The sequence below is a fragment of the Squalius cephalus genome (assembly GCF_949319135.1).
Source record: "Squalius cephalus genome assembly, chromosome: 23".
NCBI lineage: Eukaryota > Metazoa > Chordata > Actinopteri > Cypriniformes > Leuciscidae > Squalius > Squalius cephalus.
Genome location: NC_137144.1, coordinates 29,590,971 through 29,616,757, shown reverse-complemented (window position 1 = coordinate 29,616,757; position 25,787 = coordinate 29,590,971). Strand labels below are relative to the sequence as shown.

Below are 25,787 nucleotides of genomic sequence, written 5' to 3'. Positions count from 1 at the left end.
AACCTGAACGAGCCGCTATCCTGACAAACCGTTTCTGGAGAATTAAAATTTTATGTAGCTTTGTAGGAAATGTGCTCCCCCACACCATGTTAGAATATGACAAATACGGATAAATTAAACTGTAATATAGGATACGGAGACATTTTGGAGTAACAAGATGACTAATCCTCCTTATTATGCCAATTGACTTGTTAATTTTGCCACAAACATAGTCTATGTGTCCTCTCCAACTCAAACCTTCATCAATAATAACTCCTAAACATGTTGTTGTTGTTAACTGAAGCATCTCAGCAGGCCCAATTCAAAGCTATACTGGTGGTTATAAAGAATCATATAGGAATCTAAATGAGAAATGATCCTTTTATGTATGATTTTTTCTAATATTTTAGAGAAACATGGCAAAATAGAAATGGGTCTATAATTAGTAAAACAACAAGGATCACCAGCTTTAAACAAGGGAAAGACTTTGGCAACTTTGAAATCATCTGGCACAACTCCTGTTTCTAGAGACAAAGACATAATATGAGAAAGTGGTTGTAGAATGGATTGCATCACCTGTTTAACAAGGTATGCTGAAATATTGTCATGGCCCGCTGCGGTTGGTTTTAACTGATCAATGATGTCACTTACTTCATGGCCATCAATAGGTTTGAATGAAGACATAACAGGAAATGTCCGATGGATAAAATCCAAAGGATTTGCATCACTATCTGGAATTACCTTGGCTAATTTCGGACCTATACTGACAAAAAATGTATTAAAATGTTCAGCTATTTCCTTTGAATTACTTAAATAGTCGTCACCATTCTGAAAAACAGAGGGTAAATTATTGGTAACCTTTTCTTTTTGAAGCAATTGATTCACTACTTTCCATGTAGATTTAACATTATTTGAACACTTAAGAAATGCATTACTAAATTTTTTTTTTTTTTTGCAGACCTAATTGAGCTTGTATATTTATTTCTTGCTGATTTATAAACAGCATAAATAAGTGGAGTACGATTTGAAACATACTTTTTGTACAATGTATTCTTTTCTTTAACAGTTTCCTTAGTTCAACTGTAAACCAAAGGTCTATTTAGGGCTGCGTTCTGTTTTTTGGACAATTTACCCATGAGGAAACATTCATTGAAATGAATGGATATAATACTCATATAGGTCATCCCATGATGTATTGTCAAGCCTATCCTTGAACTTACAAATATTTACATCGCTCATATTTCTTATAAACAATACTTGGTTTGTATTCTTGTATCCATTTGCTTTAGTCACAGATAACTGAAATATAGGGAGATGGTCAGACAAATCAGAATACAGAATCCCAGATTTCAATTTTTTACCTAAAGAGTTACATAAAATGTTATCTATCAAAGTTGCAGATTTTTCTTTGACTCGGGTAGCTTTATGGATGAGAGGAAAAAAATAACTAGAATAAAGAACATTTAGAAAGTCCCCAGTGAGAGTGTCTGTATCATAGTTAAGGAGATTCAAATTAAAATCCCCCAGTATATAACAAGGCTTATTCTCATTGTTAACACGCTCAAGTGAACAAAGCAAACTTTCATTGAAATCTCATGAAATTCTTTTCATGAGAAGCACTAATAAGCTCCAAAAAAAGCGACTCCACATCATCCTGAACTGTTTTTAGAATGAGGTCTTCCCTAATTTTAAAGTCATAATTTTCCTCAAAAAACAAAGATACCCCTCCCCCAGATCTGTTTACTCTAACACGATGAACTGATTTATACTTTGGTATTTTAAACATTTCTTTAGAGTCCTCCGTGAGCCATGTTTCAGATAAGGCTATAACAGAAAAATTATGCCTAAGTGAAGATAAATAATGGATGAAATTATCATAGTTACTCGGAAGACTTCTAATATTCAAATGAGAAGTAGAAAAAATATCACCAGACATAGAAGTACATAAGTCATTAAACTGGGTTTCATTATAACGAAGACAGAGGCTGGAAACATCAAATGAAGAAAAGAAATTCTGATCAGGATCAATATCACCATTGTAAGGATCAGAAGCAGAAGGAATCAAAAGGCTTGAAGATCTGGCTGTCCAAATTAGAACTATCAACTGGACAAGAATTCAAACATTGTACAACAGAACAATGGACCAAAGTTTCAGGAGTTTGACCTGGACGTATGATTGGTTAATGAAAAAAAAAATTTTTTAGCAAACATTCCAAAATAAAGGAAAATAGCACAAATAAAGTAATTAACAGCCTTTTGTTAGCACATTTCCACTCCTGGTTTTGATAATGAGCTTGTCATACCTTAAACTGGCTATTTCTCCCCTGCTACGTGCAGCCTTCAGCTCGGGGAGGAGTTCTCTCCGCTTTATCTGTACCGCTTCTGAAAAGTCTTCATTTATGAAAATGTTGGTGCCTTTCAATTTCTTTGCACTTGAAAGAATGGTCTGTTTGTCCTTAAAGTTTAATAATTACCTGTCTAGGCCTACCTCCTTCTTGGTAGTGGCCAACTCTATGGGCACGCTCAAATTCAATGATCTTGGCATCTAGACCCATGTTAGTTTCCAAGATGGTTCTGACTTTTCTTTCAGATTCATTCCAATTTTCTCCCTTTACATCTGGAATCCCATCCACTAAGATGTTATTTCTTCTGTGTTGGTTATCAATGTAATCCAGTTTCTCCATATAATTCAATGTCGGCATTTTGTTTAATTCCTCCTTTGATTTTCTAAGTTAATTTTCAAGTCCTTTTATCTGTATTTCCACGGTCTTATGCTCCTTGTTCATTACATCCACATTTGCTTGAGTGAATTCCAGACTTGTTTTTACCCCCTGGAGATCCCGGATAACATCATCCAGTCGCTTGTTTGTACTTTCAATTATCATTTGGACAAAGCATTTAAAGTTTTCTTGTTGCTGTTGTAACATTTCTTTGTAAAACTCCTTCTGCTGCTCAAGTAGCTGGGAGAGCAAAGTCATTGACTACGTTTACATGCAGCCAATAACCCATTCAAAACCGGGATATTAGCAATAACCCGGTCGCACACGGCCATGTAAACACCGGCAAAAACCCGGATATGCTCATATCCCGGTTAGTAAAAACCCAGATATGACCCCTGGGGTACCCCTTTTCTAACCCGAATATTTGGTCATGTAAACGCGTATATTGTTACAGGTTCATCATCTGATGGAGATAGCTTAGAATGTTTGGGAGGCATTTTCTTACCACGATGTACCAGATGCAGCAAGCTTTAAAATACCAAGATGTACCCACAATGTGGTAAGAGTGCACAGCTGATGGTGCCTCGTTTGAGGCCTTCAGGTCCAGATAATCCACAAGATTTAAATAGCAGCAGTGCACAATAACGACACCTTTTTTTTTTTTTTTACTGTCATTGAATAGCACAGAGTGAAAAATCAACGTTTTCTTTATATCTAGTGGCAGTGATCATGACGTTAGTTGAGATAAGTACCGGTAACCTTTGTCATAGTGTTGTAGTACTGGTAAACTCTGTCTTTGTCATCTAGAAATAGAAGGCATCATGCTAGCTATATGGGCGTTTCTAAGCGTTAATCTCTTCCTCCGGTGAAAATGTTGTTGCAAACGTAGCCGCCGCGTGTCTGTCGCTGTGTTTGGCAGGTGCTTGTGTGGGCGCCGGCGGTGCCGTCCCATGGAAACTGCTGGAAAGCTTGTGCTGTAGGGAAGTGAGTGCGTTTTGGTCGCTGGTCGAGGAGCTCACCCCGCGACCAGATGTGACGTGCCTCACTCAGCATCCAGAGTTTTTACACCCAGGACAAACAGTAGTTCACCATTGTCAATCTACCTATATATTTCTATATATTTATCTATCTAGCTGCTAGCTATCTATGCTAACGTTATGCTATCTGGCTGTCTGCCTATCTCTCTCTATACTAGCCTATCTATCTATCTATCTATCTATCTATCTATTTATCTGTCTGTCTGTCTATCTATATCTATGTATTTATCTATAATCTGCGCTAACGTTATCTGAATACTCTCGTCTACTACTCGTCTCTCTAGTCACTCTCAATGCGGGCCGCGGGCTTTGGTAAATTCTCTCCCCAACGTGACGTAATGCAAAGGAGAATCGTTGCAAACCGCTGTAAGATAGTACCTACTTTTTCGTATTATATTCCGCTTTGTGATACCCAACAACATAAAATACAATGGATAACAGTTTAAATGTTTATTACCAACAAGTAAATTGCACAAATTCGATGAAAAAAAAAAACCTGCAACACGGCCTTTAACATCCTTCATGTGTCATTACAAGTGCACCAGCCATGTGATAGTCGATTGTCGAGTTCACGCTCGTGATCATAGTTAACTAAGCAACAGTGGAGAACTCGACAATCGACTACTGTGGACTTCGACCGAAAACAGGATGTAAATACAGGTATGTGCGCTGGCTGAATTAACATCACTTTTATTGATAACTTTCACATCTACTGCAGTCAGATTCACTCGTGTTCACTCTGAAGGAATCACTCACATGACCTGTGCACTTGTAATGACACATCAAGGATGTTAAGAGGCTAAAAGCAGGTTTAAAACTTGCCCCATTGAAGTCAACAGGGTGCAAATATTAAAAAGAGGATAACATGGTGTAGGCAACACCGATTTTTGTCGTTGTTCTCTGTATTGACCGTGCAGTTGGCCTGTGATGCGTCACCTTATGGTGTGGGAGCTGTGATATCCCACATCATGCCTTCAGGAGAAGAACGGCCAATAGCATTTGCCTCACGCACGCTGAACAAAGCAGAGAGCACGTATGCACAAATTGAGAGAGAAGCTTTGGGAATAATTTTCGGTGTTCGAGAATTTCACCAGTACCTGTATGGCAGGCAGTTTATTCTGCTAACTGATCACCGGCCTTTAACCACCATTCTTGGGCCACACACAGGTATTCCCTCTCTGGCAGCAAGCCGAATGCAGAGATGGGCGCTGCTGTTATCAGCACACACATATGAAATAAGAAATAGGATGGCAGAGCAACACGGAAACGCAGATGGTTTATCAAGACTACCATTACCTGTGACATGTCCCGAGAGTGAGCAGAAAGATATTTTCTACTTTGAGCAAGTCACAGTGGCCCCAGTGACTTCCACACAGGTGAGAAGATGCACCCGGAACGATCCAATTCTGTCTGCAGTCATGGAGATGGTAAAAGATGGACATGTGCCTAAGGACACCACCAATTTGTAGCCGTACCTGTCGAGAAAGAATGAACTGTCATTTCATTCAGGATGTCTTCTCTGGGGACAAAGAGTCATCATTCCCCCATCGTTGAGAAAACTGGTCCTCCAGCAGCTCCATGTGGGCCATTGTGGTATTGTGCGAATGAAGGAAATGGCTCTGAGTTATTTTTGGTGGCCAGGTCTTGAGGGGGACATTGAAGGTAAAGCAAAGTCATGTGCATCCTGCCAGCAAGTGCGAAATGAACCCCAATTGGCCCCATTACACCCGTGGGACTGGCCAGAAATCCCTTGGCAGCGTGTACACGTAGATTTTGCTGGTCCAGTCGAAGGAAAAATTTTGTTAATAATGGTGGATGCCCACAGCAAGTGGCCTGAAGTTGCTGTTATGCACTCTACAACTGCTGAGAAAACAGTATTGAAACTGGGAGAAATGTTTAGCCGGTTTGGCTACCCTGAACAGCTCATCAGTGACAATGGACCACAGTTTACATCACAAGAATTTGCTGTGTTTTTACAGCGTTGTGGGGTACAACATATTAAATCAGCTCCGTACCACCCAGCCACAAATGGTCTCGCAGAGAGAATGGTTCAAACCATCAAACATGCCTTAAAGACATCACAGGGACAAGGGAGCCTTCAGCAGCGCCTGAATGATTTCCTGTTGTCATACCGAAACACCAGCCATGGGACAACAAAGGTTTCTCCAGCTTCTCTGATGTTGATGCGTCCTCTGCGCTCTGGATTTGACTTACTGAGACCTTCTACTGTTAAAGAGGTGGTAACTCGTCAGCAACAGAAGCAAGTTCACAGGAAAGACATGAAGGCTAAAAGCAGACTGTTCCATCCAGGACAAAATGTGCTGGCACGCAACTATACTTCAGGACCAAAGTGGGTACCAGCGACAGCTCAAACCGGCCCAGTGTCATACACTGTACTAACTTCTGACAAGCTTACCTGGAAAAGACACTTGGATCAGCTGTTGCTGGGATATGCTACTGAGGTGGAGTCTACTGTTGCCACACCCACTGTTTGTTTGGACTTTCCGATGGTTCCAGAAGGGACTGTGGACACACCATTTACACCAGTAAAAGGATCTGTGCCACCTGAGGCTGAAAACATTCCACAGATGCAAAACTTGGAAAAACAACCAGAATCAAGATCCAACATATCTGTTTCAGAGCCCATTTCAAGCACAGAACGCCGTTCCACTAGGGAAAGATGCCCACCTAAAAGACTTGATTTATAGTGAAAAAAGAAAGAAAGAAAGAAAATGAGGGACTACAAAATCTGATAGTTTAAGTCCTTTATTTCAATTTAGTTTAGTAATTGAATGAAGATGTTCTTGTGTTGACATTTGTTATTGTAAAAAATAAAATAAAAGAGGACATTTCGTTTTGGGGGGAAGGAGTGTTATGTATAAAGCGTTGTTACTTTAAGACATAAGTAATGGGAGGAGTTATAGAATGATGATGAAGTTATATGCTCAAGTGAATACAAGTGAATGTGAGCAATAAAGAGATGCACGTTCTTTAGTTCCTGAATTGATGTTTCAGACTCTTCTTTAATGTCCTCTGTCTTTATAAAAAGGAAAGACACGACAGACTGACTTACTGTAAGTAAATAATGTCTTCAGTCATTGTCCCTCCTTGCTATTCAACATGACGGCAAGATTTTGAAAAGACTGGCTTGTTCCCTTATATTATCCGGGTTAAGTTTGCCACCAGGCTAGCTCTAACGTAGCTAACGTTACTCACCAGGACACCTGGATACCTTTGAAGAAACCCCAATAAATGTTATTTTAACGCATTTTAAGACAGAAATAATTAAATATATACATAGAACGCTTTAATTTACACATTAATTGGCTGTGGTGGTTAACCTGCAATTTACACTTTAACATTGTACTAAAGTGCCGCTCCCTTACTGTTAAACCCAATGGTTTGCTTGTGTTTATTTCCTATTGTATTTGCTTCTTTTGTAGCCGGCATAGGCATTTTATGCTAAGTATATGAAGACTCAAATCTCATCATTTAATATTGTTTTTAGTATTATTATTACTTTTGATTAATATTCATAATCAGTAGTATTATGTAGCCTATCTGTTTTATACTTTTTATGTACATTCATAATCATTTGTAATCATTGTATTTTGTGAAAATGTGGAAGAGACTTTGAGACTTTGTGTGCTGAGTTAGAGACTGAAATGTATATGCAGTGTTTTCCACAATGGAAACCATATGTTCCTATGGTGATGTAGTTTTTTCCCTTGGTCCAGTAGTATAAAGACTGAGCTCTTTTGTCTGAAAATCAGGAAGAGATGGAAAGGCTGCTGAATGAAGACATTTGTTTGGTCCATTGTCTCTTCCTCCTGTGTCTTATATAAAATAAATAAATAAATAAATAAGAGATCTCTTGGCAAAATCACTGGTGTCTGTTTCCATGAAATCAAACAACAGGGGAAAGCAAGATTTTTAAATCTACAGTATACTACAAATGTATTTACATATTTATGTACTTAATATAAATATCCTGCCATTGCACTTAAAGTCAATGTTTCTCAGGGAACGCAAACATTTTTCGAGAGCATTGACATTATTTTTCCTCCCATTTCATATTTTTTCTTCCTTTAGTATGAAGGTAATATGATGCCATAAAGAGTCGCATGCGCAGGGTAAGATCTGTGGAAGTGTACATAAGTGTAAATTAAAGGGAAATGTCTAACCCATGTACGTGTAAACGAGCCTCACTCACTGAGGAAGAGGAGGACCTTCATCATGTAGCCAATCAGATGAGCTCCTCGCTGACTCTCGATTTACTCTTATCTGATTGGTCCAATAAACACGCCAGTCGCCAGAACACATCTTTATCTTCATTTGGCATCTCATTATGGATGTGTGTTTATGACATTCTGCTTGGTGTGACAAGGAAGTGAATGTTTTTCAGGGGGTGTTTTTATTATAGCAGGATAATGTCCGCAGAATGATGAAATTATGAACATGAATAGATCTGTCATAGATTTGGTTTTCAGATGGCGTTGCAGAGTCCATAATGTCTGTGGGAGAGAGTAAAAAAGTCAGGGAATCAAAACAAAAGAGCCAGGAAGTTACATTTTATATAACCTACTATTATCCAGTGATTGCTCTGATAAGCTAAATCGCCCTCTTCCTGGGGAGCCGTCCCTCATCATGTTGTTCTAGGAGAACGCGTGAAAGAAAGATCAAACCCAAACAATGACACCACAATTCTGACAACTTTTGATTATCAGAACTTTGAAGATTAACATTTAAACTTAGAACACATTATTACAACACCCTTTGACTTTATGAATACACAAAAATTACATCTTTGTTTTTCGTTACTCTGAATAAAAGCAGCTGCTAAATCAGCTAGAATGCATTTCCGGAGGAAACTTGCTCGGGTGCAGTGCACTAACGTGAGCAGGAAGTGGGTAAAGGGTGCATTGAAGTTTGCTCGATCTGAGAATTTCAACAATAGTACTTTTTTCAAGATGGTAGTTGGTAGTTGTTCTTGAAATAATTGGTTATGAATATACAGCAGAGAGTGGGAGTGTTTTGGGTGATGAAATAGTATTGAAAAGAAGTTGACAGTCTTCATTTACTGTATCCAATAAGCCAATACAAAACTCGCCCAGCTGTTCTGTGGTTGAGTGTTCCCTTTGATTAGGAACAAATTTACTATCTCAAATTAAGGTCTACCGTAATTAGCGATGCTTTGATTGCTGCTGTCAAGATGGTTGTCATCACCTACACAGAAACGCTGATTTTTATAGCCTACCGTCAGTCCTTATATTGTAATTAAATGAAAAACGCTATCAGTTTCACTATTAGCTTACTCTAGCGATGCAATCGCAACAACATGGATAACGCTGTTTGGCCTTGCCTAACTTTATATGACATATGCGCCATATGCTAGAGTTACACATCCCGCTGCCATTTCAGGGCTTGAATTTCGGTGCGGGAATGTGGGGATTGCGCATAATTTAAACCATTCCCGCAAGGTTAGCTTTTATAGTGCGAGAAATTCCCGCACAAATATATTCACTTCATCTCAGAACAAATGATTTTTTTTTGTTTTTTTTTTTGTTATTAACTGTTTTGAAAACTGGAAATGCACAATTCATGCATACAAATCTGTATATATTAATAAATTAAGATGATTAAATTAGACTGATGCAAAAAACGAAATTCAGGCCCTGCATTTATTAAAACAAACCTAGTAAAAACGAATGCAGTCTATACACTGACTTGGCAGCTCTGTGAAATGTAATACAACAGTGCCACCTACTGTTTAACCCTCTGGGCTTCTTCGCCCGAAAACGGGCGAAAACTTGAACGTTTCGAATTGTTTAATTTTTTTGCTTCATCGGATGGGGGTGAAACTTGGTGACTTTTGTTGTATTACCTATATGAACACACAATCAAGGAGATGATTCTGATATGTTAAAGGGTAGTAAAAAAAAAAGTCACACTTAGCTTACTCCCGCCCGAAAATGGGCGACATAGGAAATGAATGGGAAATACGAAAAAATAGGAAAACTCAGAGAAACTTTTGGTGGTACAAGCTACAGATCAGCCACTGTGCTGAAAAAAAGTGTACAGCAATGAAGGGGTGACACTCTAGAACATCAAGAGTGCAAATAAGACACCCTCCCCCCCACACACACACACCCACACACACAAACACACACAGAGAAATGAACTGGTAAGACTGAAACAGCAAATTTTGCCCCAAACGATATAAAAATTATATAATCATAATAACTCCAAAACTATAGCAAGGAGAGTCAAAAGGTTTAATTTTTTGAAAATATTAATTACATTACATTTGGACATTGTCCTGCCAAGAAACAGCGGATAAAAGACAATATATATATATAATTTTTATTATGATTTTGCATATCTTTCTTATTTGTCATGGAATAACTCAGGAAGGAAATAAGGTAGGAGGAAAATTCATTTTTAGTGAAGTCCCCCTACATGTTAGCTGCATCTGGATAAAAAAATAATAATTTTTGGATAAAGGAATCAAAAGTTACAGCATTTGGAAAAGAGATAGCCTTTTTTGACACCCCCTCATGGGCAATTTTTTCTCCATGAAGAATATCTTATCATAAAAGCAATAGATTATGTTAATTTTGGGCTCATTTTAATTGTAATAATATGCTGTAAAAAATGAAGTGCCATTTTCAATTATCTGAGAATGTTTCATGAGCTGTATGATGTTTTTGACACATTGCAGTACATTATTTTATAGATTATGAAAAAAAAGAAATTCTATTTATCAGCAAATAACTCAGCAATACTTAAGAGTTTTTCAAAGTGGATACATTCACTGTAAAGTTCAGACTCTAAGCTTTCAAATGACATCAACTTTATGTTAATCAAAGCAGGATTTTTTTTTAAATATGGTAAAGAATATTTTCGCAGCTAGGTGGCGCCTGCTGGCGGTACACTCGGTTTTAGAGGGATTACTCAGCACTCGTTAGGAGTTAATACATGTATATTTATTTGCATTATATATGATATATATATATATTTTTTTATATATATTTATATATATATATATATATATATATATATATATATATATATATATTTGCAAATATATGCATTAAAAAGCTGAGATCCTAAGCTTTAAAATGATATATAATTTGTGTTGTTCCATTCAGTGGTTGCTTAGTAATAATTTTTTTTCTTTCCGAATGGGAATAAATTAAATAAATAAATAAAAAAGCTATAGGCCGCCTATAGGCGGTTATAGGACACGACACAAATTAATACATTTTGAAGCCACTAGATGGCGCTCTTCTCACGTTAATTTTTTTTTTTTTTTTTTTTTTTTTTTTTTTAGGCCTGCACTCTATTTTGATGTGAAATGTTGCATTTATTGAAAAATAAAATAAATAAAATAAATATATATATATATATATATATATATATATATATATATATATATATATATAAATTCTAATGGGAAAAATAGCTCATAAAAATTATATAATTAATGCAAAGTATCATAAAAAATTCTAAAAATTCTAAATAATAATCAGAAAACATTATAGAACAAAAATATATTTGATTGGTTATCCTGGGAAAAAGTAAAGTAAAATTTTAAGGCTTCGCCCGTTTTCGGGCGGGAGGATACTAAGTGTGACTATTTTACGAAGAAGCCCAGAGGGTTAAATGCATTAACATTAAAAGTGTGAGGTGACACTTTTGCATAGACATAAATGGGTTTGTCAATTAGCCTGAAAAAAAAAATCAGATCTGTGCATCCTCCCGAGTTCATGTACAAAGTTTGGTTTCGATACGTGACAGCATTCCTGAAATATGAACTACTTCCTGTTTGGCGACTACGCCGCCGATTTCGTTTGGCTGTGACGGGCAAAACGCTTCCGAAAATCAAAAATCTTTTTAGTAACTTTTGTGAGGCTTGGTCCAAGGATCATGTACGTCCAGTTTCGTGAAGTTCGGACCAAATTTGTGACCTGTGAAAATTTAGTTTCGCTTTCTGTGGATCTGTTTTGCACATATTGTTGTGAAACGAAACGAATAGCTCAGTCTCCACAACGGATTGAAGCGCGCGTCCGTGTGAAGAGTGAAGACTGCGCGAGCCACAAAACAACACTGTATCCACTTCACTGATTGAAGCGGCGACGAGCACTTAGCACTCTGGTCACGTGTTAAAGACACCCTTAGAGAGTGACTGAAAGCAAGACTAAAGCAAGACAGTCCGAGGAGAGAAACATAACGGAAAGACAGTTCAGGTACGTAATAAAAGTGATTGGAGATGTGGCTTTACAGCCGGCAATGCGATGTGTTAATCTCCTGATTTAGGTAAACTAATTCCCCAATAAATCATAAAAATATTTTTAGATAGAAATAGGCGTCAAACACGAGATAAACTATCTAGTTCTACATGAGCTGATGCGGAAGATCTGAAGAGGACGGGTAAGCGAACAACATTATGAAAGATTTCATTTCAGAGAGAATTTTGATAAAAAATTGATAAAATTCCCGGGAGAGTGGAACTATTATGAGCGCTGACTTATTTTATGTAGGCTATGGGGGGAAGAGTGGAAAGGGAATGTTTAAAGGGATACTTCACTTTAAAATGAAAATTCTGTCATCATTTACTCACCCTCGAGTTGTTTCGAACCTGTATGAATTTAATTTTTCTGCTGAACAGAAAGGAAGATATTTAGAAGAATGTCAGTAACCAAACGGTTAACTGGAACCATTTTTTTTTTCCTACTGGATAAAACTACTCGTTTTATCAACTGCTATTTTAAAATAGTGTTTTATTTTCCTCCACAGACGTGAAGTTCAGCGATTGATGATGGCCAGTAAAGTGACCCCAGATGCTGCTGGAGAGGTTGTGTGTGTTTTATTAGGGGTTTCATTGTGAACACACATCGTTTGAGCTTCGTGTGCTTGTTTTATACAAATAATTTTACATTAGATATTTTTACAGATAATTGGTATTTGACATGCCATTATTTTGTACTGTTACAGTAGTTTAAAGCAATATGCCTCTTGAAGCCGTGTTTTACAGTGAGTTTAGAACAGCTGAGGGCCGTTGTTAGAAGCGGAAATAAATCTAAATTCACTATGAAACACTTCAAGAGGCTTATTGCTTTTATAAAATGGTTACTCCATAAAACATATTAATTTTAATATTTATTTTATATCATTTTAGTATCGTCTTTAATCTAGTTTTAAACTGGGAGAGCGAGTCTGAGCCTCGAACAGTATCAGGAAGGCTATTCCAGAGTTTAGGAGCTAAATGTGAAAATGCTCTCCCTCCTTTGGTGGACTTAGATATCCTAGGTATGACCAGAAGCCTCGAATTTAGTTATCTTAAAGAGCGCGATGGATTATAGGGCGATAGAAGATCCGTTAAATAGACTGGAGCTAAGCCGTTTAGGGCTTTATAAGTCAGTAGCAATACCTTGTGATTAATACGGAACTTTATAGGTAACCAATGTAGTGATGTTAAAATTGGTGTTATATGATCATATTTTCTTGATCTAGTAAGAACTCTAGCAGCGGCATTTTGAACTAACTGTAGCTTGTTTATTGAGGATGCAGGACAACCAGCTAATAAAGCATTACAGTAATCTAGTCTCGAGGTCATGAATGCATGAACTAACTTTTCTGCATCAGAAACTGATAGCATGTTACGTAGCTTAGCAATGTTTCTAAGGTGGAAAAAGGCTGTTCTTGTAACATGAAATATGATTTTCAAAAGACAGGTTGCAGTCTAATATAACACCCAGGTCTTTTACTGTAGAGGATGAAGTAAAAGGACATCCTTCTAAATTAAAGTTGTATTGTAAGAGGTTTTGTGGGCAGTTTTTTTGACCAATAAGTAATACCTCCGTTTTATCTTAATTTAATAGCAGAAAATTACACGTCATCCAGTATTTTATATCTTTAACACACTCTGTCAATTTAGATAATTTAGTGTTTTCATCTGGCCGTGATGAAATATATAATTGAGTGTCATCAGCATAACTTTATTATAACAGTTTTCTTATAATATTTCCAAGTGGCAGCATATATATTGAGAATAATAGAGGGCCTAACACAGATCCCTGCGGCACTCCATAGTTTACTGGAGTTATGATCGACTTTTTCCCCATTTAAATAGACAAAATGGTAGCGGTCAGATAAGTATGATCTGAACCAGCTTAATGCCTGTCCATGAACACCAGTGTAGTTTTTTAGAGTATTTTGTGATCTATAGTGTCGAACGCAGCACTAAGATCAAGTAAAACTAGTATTGAGATACAGCCTTGGTCAGAAGCTAAAAGTAAATCATTTGTGATTTTAACGAGCGCAGTTTCAGTGCTATGATGCGGCCTGAAACCAGACTGAAACTTTTCATAGATGTCATTTTCTTGTAAGAAAGAGCACAGTTGGGCAGACACAACTTTTTCTAGTATTTTAGACATAAATGGAAGATTTGAAATGGGTCTATAATTTGCTAGATTATGCGGGTCTAATTGTGGTTTCTTAATGAGAGGTTTTATAACTGCCAGTTTAAATGTTCTTGGAACATGACCTAAAGATAAAGACGAGTTAATAATATTGAGGAGAGGCTCTTCCACTACAGGTAACACTTCTTTCAGTAGTTTAGTGGGTATAGGATCTAATAAACATGTTGTTGGTTTAGATGAAGTGATAAGTTTATTTTGCTCTTCCTGTCCTATAGTTGTAAAGCGCTGTAGTTGTTCTTGAGGGGCGATAATTGAGGCTGAATCATAAGACACCATTAAAGATTGTACATTTACAATTGTGTTTCTGATGCTTTCTATTTTCTCAGTGAAGAAATTCATAAAATCATTACTAATAAACTGTAACAGAATATTTTGCTCAGGTGACGTCTGTTTATTTGTTAGTCTAGCCACGGTGTTAAATAAAAACCTTGGATTATTTTGGTTATTTTCTATTAGTTTGTGGAGATGCGCAGCCCTGGCTGCTTTTAGGGCCAGGGCACAGTGTGTGTGTGTGTGGAGATATTTACAAATGGAAAAATTTACTGCATTTATATAGCGCTTTCACAGACCCATGGCCACCAAAGCGCTTTACATACAGCCTCACATTCACCCATTCACTCATACACCGACGGCGGTGTCAGCCATGCAAGGCGCCATCCAGCTCGTCGGGAGCAGCTGGGGTTAGGTGTCTTGCTCATGGACATCTCGACACTTGGTCAGGTGGAACTGGGGATTGAACCACCAACCTTTCAGTTTGTAGACAACCTACATGAACCACTGAGCCACTGCCGCCCCAACGGCTTTGAACGCGGCTCAACCAATCAGAATCAAGGACCGGAACTATCCGTTTTATACATTTAATTTAATAGTGATATTCTGTTATACTGCTATTATTCAGCAGTGTTGGGTCTGTAGACACAGAATATAATGCAGTTGTAGATTGTAAAGATGTTCAATCAAGTGTCATTGTTGACTGTCATTTAGTCAGATATATTGTGTGTGTGTAAACAGTCTTTGAGTTTGATCAAGTTCCTCTAAAACATATTACAGATCCAGAAGACACAGGAACCCAGAGAGGATCATCTCCAGAGTCTCTCAAACACAAAGAAGACTGACTCAGCAGCCGAGAACAGAAGTAAGACATGAACCCTTCATCTGCTCTGAGCATCTCCATCAGTAAAGAGCGTGTGAATCATGATTAGAGTAGAGCTGTACTGAGAGAAAACACTATCTCCGTCCCTGAAACCCTGTGGAGAAGATTCTGGCGCTTTTCCATTACCAGTACAAGCTCGACTCGACTCGGCTCGCTTTTTGCTCCGTTTTCCATTGCAGATAGTACGTTTACAATAGTACCTGGTCGTCATAGCGACGCTGCAGGAAACTGCTGTGACTTAATCTTTTACGCGAGACACACACCCGCTACCCACACACACAGGACAATGGAGGAAATCGAGTGTATGCTGTTTTTGGATGTTTTTGTTTTTGCTGTTCTTTATTCAGGATACTCCGTCTGGCGCGTGCAATGATGACACAGTGAATAGTGACGATTCTCTCTGACCAATCAGCAGTCTGCCGTGTTTTCACGTCACATTTTAGTATCGCCTCAGCTCGCTTAGAACCTCGCACGAAAAAAAGTACCTGGAAGCAGGTACAGGTACAACTTTTACACAGTGGAAAAGCAAACAGAGTCGAGTCGAGGCGAGCTGGTACTGTGTAGTGGAAAAGCGTCATGTCTCACGTTACTGTCTGCGTTTCTCACAATGATCCGGTTTGTTTTCTGTGAGAAACAGTCTGATCTTCAGTGAGTTTGTTCTCTGCAGTTCACACAACCGTTCATGTAAGAGCTGGGTATGTTTTATTTATTCTGAACACCCTTTTGGCTATTTACGGTAATCAATGCACTTGGTGGTGGGGAGGAAGTAGAGTTTATCAGCTGTTCACCTGCGTGGTTCGAGGAGGGAGAAAGGGGGTGACTGGGGAAGTCATATTTTTGTTGACCGCTATCTAAACGCTGTATATCGAATGTCTGAGAAACAATTATGGAATGTTTTAATACACAACCTTGTTTGCTTCTCACGATAATAAAACAACAAAATGCAGTCCTTGGATTTTGTCATCATTGAAGCGCGTCTGGCAAATTAGTTTTCCCTGTTCAGCCTCTCGGTCGACAATTTTTTGTGGCTCTCAGATTGTCGCCCACATTTGTCAACAAAAATCAAGATACACTTGGAACATAAGCCACGCTCATTGAAGGTCGTGATCACTCACGGAGATACGGGATCATCGGCCATTGAGACCACACACACACGGATTCGGCTGAATATCCTGGAGAACGGCGGCCGCGGGAGAGCATCGCACACAAACAGTGGTATGTAACCTGCGTTTTGTTTGGTGTTATGGCTTGTTTGGAAGATAGTTTTGAACGGGTTACTGCCACTTGTTGAGGTTTGGTGTTGCTGATGTTTGGAGCGGGTTGATTGCCGCTGATCGGGTTTGTGTTTGGAGCGATCAGCTGATGTGTGTGCGGTGTTGCTTAGGTGCATTGGTTATTCGTGTCGGCATTTAATTGTTGTGGCTACTGGCTTGATTGTTGCTTTACGTTGGATTCATACTGCGATGTTCAGTTGCATCTGTTTGTGCACAAAATGAGTGGATCAAGGGCTGGTTCAACTAAATCTAATATGGAAAAAAGAAAAATCACTCTGACTGAAAAGGCTCTGGCAAACAGGATTGAGTCAATTCAGAAACAGCGTAAAAAGGAAATAAGCAACTTAAAGAGACAGATACCGTCTCTCAAAGAGCTCATGAGAGATGATCAAAATGCTTCACAAGTTAAAGCACAGTTTGATGTTCTGCTGCAATTGTATGAAAATGCCACTGCATTGCACAACTCTTTGATGCCTTTAATCCCTTCTGAGGAACAGGAGAGACAAAATGCATGGTTCAAAAGCATCACTGAATACAGCCAAGGGTTTATTAAGGATGCCAAAGAATGGATCTCAGAAACCTACAGGCCTCGTTCAGAGCTAACTCATAATTTGGAGTGTGATCAGGAAGTTCTGTTTGGGGATGAAATTATGATTCATGAGAATGTAAAAATGGGACAACGGCATCCATCTTCTCAACATGATGACCAGGATGACATATTGCCATGTGACAGCATATCAAACCTAAGCAGTGGAAAACAAGGTTCAAAATCGAATGTTTCCACTACTTCATCTGCACGTCTTAGAGCAGAGGCTGAAATGGCCGCTCTACTTGCCCGTCAAGGTTTGCTGAAGGAAAAACATTCTCTTGAGGAACAGGAAGAGAAATTAAGACAGCAAAAGGAACAACTTCAGCTTAAAGCCGATATAGCTGCATCAGTGGCTAAATTGAATGTTTTGAGGACCTCTGGATCTGGTGTGCGGAGTGTGGTTTCTCAATCTAATGGAATGGAGTCATATTTTGAGAAAAAGGGGAAAACGGTTGAAGCTCTTAACACTGATGCAGAGACTTTTGTTCCACAGCTTGGAAAGGATAAAAAGGGAAAACCAGCAATGGGAAACGCTGATTTACAGCTTGGAAGGCCAAAACAGAAAATGGCTGACAATACCATCTATCTCCAGCAGGGGCCTTCAGAGCTTATGAGACAGAGCACAGTTCCAAATACTACAGCGCCTCCAGTGTTTAATCATAGAGATGTTCATACACCATTTTCCACGAACATCAACAGTGACCAGAACAACATGTTGTCTATAATGAAAAAACAGAATGAGATAACATCAATGTTAGTACATCAGCAATGTCTTTTATCGCTGCCTAAAAGAAATATCCAAATATTTGATGGCGACCCTCTACAGTACCATGCTTTCATGAGGTCTTTTGAACAAGTAATTGAGCAAAAGTCTGATAATGCTGAAGACAGCCTGCATTTTCTTGAACAGTACACCAGGGGGCAACCACAACAACTTGTCAGGAGCTGTCAACATTTGATTGACGGCTCAGGCTATGCAAAGGCAAAGACTTTACTGCATGAACACTTTGGAAATGAGCACATGATAGCATCTGCCTATTTGGATAAGGTCTCTTCATGGCCAGTGATTAAGCCAGAAGATGGCAAGGCTTTACATGCATACAGTCTTTTCTTGCGTGGATGTTGCAATGCCATGGAAGAGGTTCATAGTCTTTGTGAACTGAATACACCTGCCATTATGATCACTGTGATTAAAAGATTACCTTACAAACTGAGAGACAAGTGGCGTACAGTGTCATGTAACATCCAGGAAACGCATTGCCGGAGAGTTATGTTTGCTGACATTGTGACTTTTCTGGAGCGTCAAGTGAAGATCATGACAGATCCTGTGTTTGGAAATCTACAGGACGTACCAGTATCGGTGGCAAATAAGGAAGGCAGCAGGACAAAATCACTTCGCTCAGGGGCTAAAGGAAGTATCTTTGCCACTGCTGCTACTACAGTTGAAAGGACACTAACAGAACATAAGGTTAAAGATGGACATTCACCTGAAAGGACATGCCTGTACTGTAAGGGTGGACACATGTTGGGGTTTTGTACTCTGCTGGAGAAGAAAGCTCAAAGTGAGAAAATCGATTTCCTGAAAAAGTTGGGAGTTTGTTTTGGCTGTTTGTGTATTGGTCACATAAGTAAGGAGTGCAGGAAACGTCTCTCTTGTAAAACATGTGGCTTGAGGCACCCTAGTATGCTTCACATCCACCACAAGGATAAAGCAGCTCATGCAGAGAAAGGTAAGAGCAACTCAGAGAGTGCAGTGGGCAGTTCTTTGGTTGCAGTCCAAACCAGTGGTCTTACTGGGGCCGGTGAACAAGATTTTAAGCTTGCCATTGTACCAGTAAAAGTTAAATCAAAGAGTGGGCAAAGGACCGTGGAGACCTATGCCTTTTTGGACCAGGGAAGTTCAGCATCTTTCTGCACAATGGGTTTGATGGATAGATTAAATCTCTCTGGGAGAAAAACTAAGATTCTGCTGCGCACTATGGGCCAAGAGAGAATTGTGGACAGTTGTATTGTGTCGGACTTGGAAGTGGCTGGATTGGACAGTGGCTGGTACTGTGAAATGCCAGATATCTTCTCACAACCTAGGATGCCGGTGAATAGGAGTAACATCCCACGACAGGACGATTTGGCTAAATGGCCTCATTTGAAACATGTGTACTTGCCTGAGATAGATACAGACGTGGAGCTTCTGATAGGAATGAATGTACCCCGGGCGTTGGAACCACTTGAAATCATCCGTAGTGTGGACGAAGGGCCATATGCCATCAAGACAATGCTTGGTTGGACGGTAAATGGACCCCTGGGTGGAGAATGTTGTGATGGACCTGATGTGTATCAGTCCGCATTTACCATCAACAGAATTTCGGCTGTAACACTTGATGAACTCTGGAAGCAACAGTTTAAGACAGACTTTCCAGAATGCAGTCAGGAAGAACAGCTAGGACTTTCAAGGGATGACTGCAGGTTCTTAGAAATGGCTAACAATACTGTGAAATTGGTTAATGGTCATTACAATATTGCTTTACCTCTGAAGGACAGGAAGATAAGCATGCCTAACAACCGTAAAATTGCAGAACAACGCACCCTTAACCTGAAGAGAAGGTTTATCAGAGATTCATCACTCCATAAGGACTACACTGCTTTCATGAATAACCTTATATCCAGTGGCTATGCTGAGATTGTGCCAACCACAGATCTGGAACGCAGCGACGGAAAAGTTTGGTATATTCCCCACCATGGGGTATACCATCCAAAGAAAGAAAAAATCAGAGTTGTCTTTGATTGTGCAGCATCATTTCAAGGCGCATCACTCAACACGCAACTCCTGAATGGCCCTGATTTGACTAGTACGTTGATTGGAGTCCTGACCAGGTTCAGGAAAGAGCCTATTGTTTTGATGTCTGATATTGAGGCGATGTTTCATCAGGTTCAAGTTCCAGGGGAGGATGCCGACCTGTTGAGATTTCTTTGGTGGTCCAGTGGAGATTTCAGTCAGTGTTTGGCTGAGTACAGGATGGTTGTCCATTTGTTTGGGGCAACTTCTTCTCCAAGCTGCGCTAACTTTGCTCTACGGAGGTGCGCAGAAGACAATGAAGAGTTCTTCAGCCAGCAAGTGATTGATACCATAATGAACAGTTTCTATGTGGATGACTGCCTTGCTTCTGTAGCCTCAGAACAGGAAGCTATATCCCTTTATAAAGGCCTTAAAGCCATCTGTGCCAAGGGTGGCTTTCATCTAACAAAATGGATAAGCAACAGTCGCAGTGTGTTGGCCTCAATACCTGAGGAGGAGAGAGCAAAGGAAGTTAAAGACCTGGATCTGGACCATGACTCACTACCTATTGAGAGAGCACTGGGTGTGCGCTGGTGCGTCCAGTCTGACACCTTTAAGTTCAGCATAACTATTCAGGAGAGACCATTGACTCGCAGAGGCATCCTGTCAACTGTCAGCTCTTTCTATGACCCTCTGGGGATCCTAGCTCCTGTGGTTTTTACAGCTAAAAGAATTCTTCAAGATCTGTGTCGAAGCCGGCTAGGATGGGATGACGTCATACCAGTAGCAGTTGCCCAGGAATGGATGGACTGGTTGAAAGAGCTTCATCAGTTGGAAGGCTTCAGCATCAGACGATGTTTAAAACCTCTGAACTTTGGAAATGCAGCCACTGCTCAGTTGCACCATTTTGCCGACGCAAGTGAGGAAGGATACGGTGTTGTCACCTATCTACTGCTGCGTAATGAACATTCGCAGATACACAGTGCCTTCATAATGGGAAAATCCAGGGTGGCACCTTTGAAGCCTGTTACTATCCCACGTATGGAGTTGATAGCTGCTGTTGTAGCAGCTCGTATGGACAAACTGTGGAGAAAGGAGCTAAGATTGCAGCTTCAAGACTCTGTTTTCTGGACAGACAGTACCTCTGTATTAAAATACATTAAGAATGAAACTTCAAGATTTCGAATCTTTGTGGCAAACAGAGTCTCCGAGATTCTCAAGGTTTCTGATGCATCTCAATGGAGATTTGTGAACACTGCACACAATCCCGCAGATCTTGCCTCCAGAGGTGCGAGGGCGGAACCATTCCTAAACAACGAAACTTGGATTTCTGGTCCCTCATTTCTCTTGCAATCAGAGGAAGACTGGCCTGTTAACCCAGATGAATTGCAAGAGCTTCCACCTGGAGATCCTGAGGTCAAGGTATCAGCTGCAATTGAAGTTTCCGCAATAAGGGAGGAGAATGATGCCATAACTTGTTTGATCAATCGCACCTCATCTTGGACACGTCTGACAAGAGTAATGGGTTGGGTCCTGAGATTCAAGGTTTTGCTTCTGAACCTCAGGAAGATGAAAGAGACCACTGTATGTCTTACTCGGCCAGTGTCAAATGCAACTCAACAGAGAGATGCTCTCACCAAGGACATGTGTGATTTCAAGAATAAGTTCTGCGGTGGTTATCTCTCATTGGGAGAGATCCGAGAAGCTGAAATTGGAATAATTATGTTTTGTCAGAGAAGAAGGTTCTCAGAAGAATTTTCCTGTCTCCAGAAGGGAGAAGGTGTAAAAAGAAACAGCCATGTATACAAGCTCAATCCAATATTGGAAGATGGTGTGTTAAGAGTTGGAGGACGGCTGAGTAAGGCTGCTATGCCTGAAGAGTCGAAACATCCTGCCATATTAGCTAAAGACCTTCATATCTCTGACCTCATTCTACAACATATTCATCAAGAGGTTGGCCATGGAGGTAGAAACCATATGTTGTCAAGACTACGCCAGAGATACTGGATCACTGGTGTTAGTGGTTCCATAAGGAGGATCTTGGCGAGATGTGTGGTGTGTCGGCGGCTACATGGAGCTGCAGGTCAACAGCAAATGGCAGACTTGCCTGAAGACAGAGTTTCTTCGGAAGAACCTCCTTTCAGTCACGTTGGAGTCGACTACTTTGGTCCGTTTGAGGTCAAGCGTGGTAGGAGTCTTGTAAAAAGATATGGAGTTATCTTCACGTGTTTGGCGATAAGAGCAGTACACATTGAAGTTGCCTCGTCGCTGGACACAGATTCTTGCATTAATGCAATACGACGCTTCATTGCGAGAAGAGGACAGGTTAAGGAGTTGCGGTCAGACAACGGCACCAACTTTGTCGGAGCAGAGCGTGAGTTGAGACGAGCCATTGAAGGATGGAACTTGGAACAGATCAATGATGCACTCTCGTTAAAGGGAATAAAATGGACCTTCAACCCTCCCACTGGGTCACATCATGGAGGAGCATGGGAGAGGTTGATTCGGTCTGTCAGAAAGGTCCTTAATTCAATTTTAAGGACACAAAGTCTGGACGAGGAATCACTCTGCACAGTGCTCTGTGAAGTGGAATCAATTCTCAACAGTAGACCCATTACCAAGGAATCGACAGATCCCAACGATTTGGAAGCATTAACTCCGAACCACCTTCTGCTTCTTAAAACTAAACCTTGTTTACCTCTTGGACTATTTCAGAAAGAGGACATGTATGCACGACGAAGATGGAAGCAAGTCCAATACATGGCTGATTTGTTTTGGAAAAGGTGGACTAAGGAGTATTTACCACAACTGCAGGAACGACAAAAATGGACAAAGATCAAGCGGAATTTCATTCCTGGAGACATCATACTCATAGTGGATGATTCTGCGCCCCGCAACTCATGGATTGTTGGAAAGATAACTGAAGTGGTACCAGACAGAAGAGGACTCGTGAGACAAGTCTGGATTAAGACCCAAACCAGCCGTATATGCCGGCCTGTGACCAAGATCTGCCTTCTTCAGGAGTCAGCTGAATCCTGATTGCTGTACTTGGATAACATGACTTTTGACTGAATTGACTGGGCTATTTTTTGACTTTTTTTTTGAGAGAAAACAGAAGATTGGCTCACATTTAAATGATGGACTATAAATAATTTTGTTCTTTCCCCTGCATGTGTAATGTTTGTGTAATTATTACTGTGTATTAACTGTAATAATTAGGGGCCGGAATGTAAGAGCTGGGTATGTTTTATTTATTCTGAACACCCTTTTGGCTATTTACGGTAATCAATGCACTTGGTGGTGGGGAGGAAGTAGAGTTTATCAGCTGTTCACCTGCGTGGTTCGAGGAGGGAGAAAGGGGGTGACTGGGGAAGTCATATTTTTGTTGACCGCTATCTAAACGCTGTATATCGAATGTCTGAGAAACAATTATGGAATGTTTTAATACACAACCTTGTTTGCTTCTCACGATAATAAAACGACAAAATGCAGTCCTTGGATTTTGTCATCATTGAAGCGCGTCTGGCAAATTAGTTTTCCCTGTTCAGCCTCTCGGTCGACAATTTTTTGTGGCTCTCAGATTGTCGCCCACAGTTCATATTGGGATTGTTTTCTGAAGATGGACATTATTAAAGGACAATTCCAGTGAAAAATGAACCTAGGGGTAATTAACACATGGTTACCGAGTCGATCGTTCCCTGGGATGCGTTTTCGTGATAATCGAATATAAAAGAGTTTTATCTCTAAAAACAGATAAGATAGTCAGATTTTCTAATATGATTGGTTAAATTGTTTAAAGCAAGCCCCTTTCATTACCCTTTAACTACGTCAGCAAAATATAAAAAAACATTGTAAGGGGTTAATATTTCAGTCAATCATTTCACAATACAGTCAAAATAAACAGAACTTTGAGTCCATTTTCAAAGTTCCAATTGACCAAGGATACATTGAATCAAAAGTTTGTTAAAAGGTTAGATCATATCGAAATAAAAATAAATAAATACTTCCTAAATAAAAGGAAGTAAAAGTTATCCTGTTTTATTGTTAGATCTGGAATGGAAAGTTAGTCACCATCAGACATTGGAAGTGTAATAAAAAGTTGATCATAATATGAAAATCTAAGTTCATATTTTCATGGTTAGTAACATAATTAATCTTATCTAATTAAAATCCACTGCACTTGTTTATCGAGGATGAAGGACAACCAGCTAGTAATTACAGTAATCTAGTCTAGAGGTCATGAAAGCATGAACTAACTTTCTGCATCAGAAACAGAATCATGTTCCGGAGCTTAGCGATGTTTCTGGACATGCTTTCTTATATCCAGACCTACTCACTTTTAAACCTAGCCAACATTTGCTTTGAAGTTTCTGAACTTGATGGACACTCGATGGTCCTGTATGTTGTAAGATCTGCTGGATGTGTTTCTGGAGTTTCTCTGGTCAGCTGGATGGACGTCAGTCCAGTGTTAATGTGTTTCTCATATCAGGATACCGTGGGCTGGAGAATCAAGGGTCCTCCTCCTACTTGAATGCAGTTCTTCAGACGCTCTTCATGACGAAGAGATTCAGGCAACGTGTCCAGAGGTAAAGAAACATCTTTCACTTCCAGCAGTGGAAACAACATGACACACAGCCGATCGATAAACACTCAATGTCTTCTGTAGTTTGGGTTCATCTGATGGAAGCTTGGCTGGAGAGTTGAAGAAGTTGTTCAGTGAATTAGAAACACAACAGAGAACTGCAGTTTCAGCAGCTGGAGTCATGAAGAGCCTCGGCATTACAGACGGTTGGTCTCTTTATTGTTGTTTCCAGCATTCAGTCAATGTTTCTGCTGATGAAAGTTACTCAATATAAGTGTTTGATTGTTATTTGCTTTCTCTCCATCAAACCCAAAGTTCATGAACAACGAGACGCAGCAGAACATCTACATATGATCATTGAAAAGACTCCTGGATCCTCTGAGGTAACTAGTTTCTTCTGGGTTATTCTGTTGTGGCAACCACGAGGGAAAAAGAACACTACTTATGTTTTGATCTAGACTACGCCACCCTGGGAATTTCACCCAGAGAATATTATCCACGCATAGGTTCCCCACTAAAGACAGGAAGACATGGAGACACAGGTATTCATGCAAAATTACAAAAGTTTATTATAATTTATAATAAAAAAAAACAGACACAGAAAGGGGACAAGCCCCAAACATTCAAATACAATGTTAACAGAAAGAAAGCTGTGCCATCGCAAGAGATATATATGTTCCCCTCACACACACGCTCACACTCACAGCACAAGAGCCCCAGTGAAGTGATCAGTCACGGCACACGGTGTAGACACCACCACCACCAAAAGGAGGGGAACGATCAATTTCCTATGCCAAAAAAAGGCCACAAAAAAGAAAACACACTCTCCAGACCTCACACACACACCACACAAAGAGGAAAAATATTATAAAATGTAATGTCAACCCTTGATAGGCCCAATCCAATAACGAAAAGAATTGATAATAAAAATATTCTTTTCGTATTCCCCCCCCCCCCCCCCCCAAAAAAAAAAATAGAAACGTAAGTATGTTATTCACATACACAAATCAAAAACATTTCAAATGAATTAACAATATACAAAATAAATCAAGATTCACACAAATAATATATTTACCAAAAATACACAGTTCAAAACATGGGAACAATTATACAAAAAAAAAAAAAGGAACTTAATCCTTCTGCAAAACAAAACCTCAAGACGACAAAGCAAGAAAAATCCTAGCAAACTAAGCAGA

At 39.5% G+C, this 25,787-nt stretch overlaps 1 protein-coding gene across 1 annotated transcript in view; it reads left to right on the top strand.

Annotated features, from left to right (window-relative positions):
• Positions 1-11,790: 11,790 nt before the first annotated feature.
• LOC307151526 (uncharacterized protein) overlaps positions 11,791-25,787 on the top strand; it is a 36,159-nt gene continuing 22,162 nt past the window's right edge. Inside the window, exons 1-6 of the mRNA XM_079859620.1 lie at positions 11,791-11,985; positions 12,536-12,593; positions 15,271-15,355; positions 24,499-24,595; positions 24,676-24,797; positions 24,907-24,974. Of these exons, the coding sequence (XP_079715746.1) occupies positions 12,555-12,593; positions 15,271-15,355; positions 24,499-24,595; positions 24,676-24,797; positions 24,907-24,974 (411 nt within the window). The 5' untranslated portion in view covers positions 11,791-11,985; positions 12,536-12,554. The remainder of the gene's footprint in view (positions 11,986-12,535; positions 12,594-15,270; positions 15,356-24,498; positions 24,596-24,675; positions 24,798-24,906; positions 24,975-25,787) is intronic.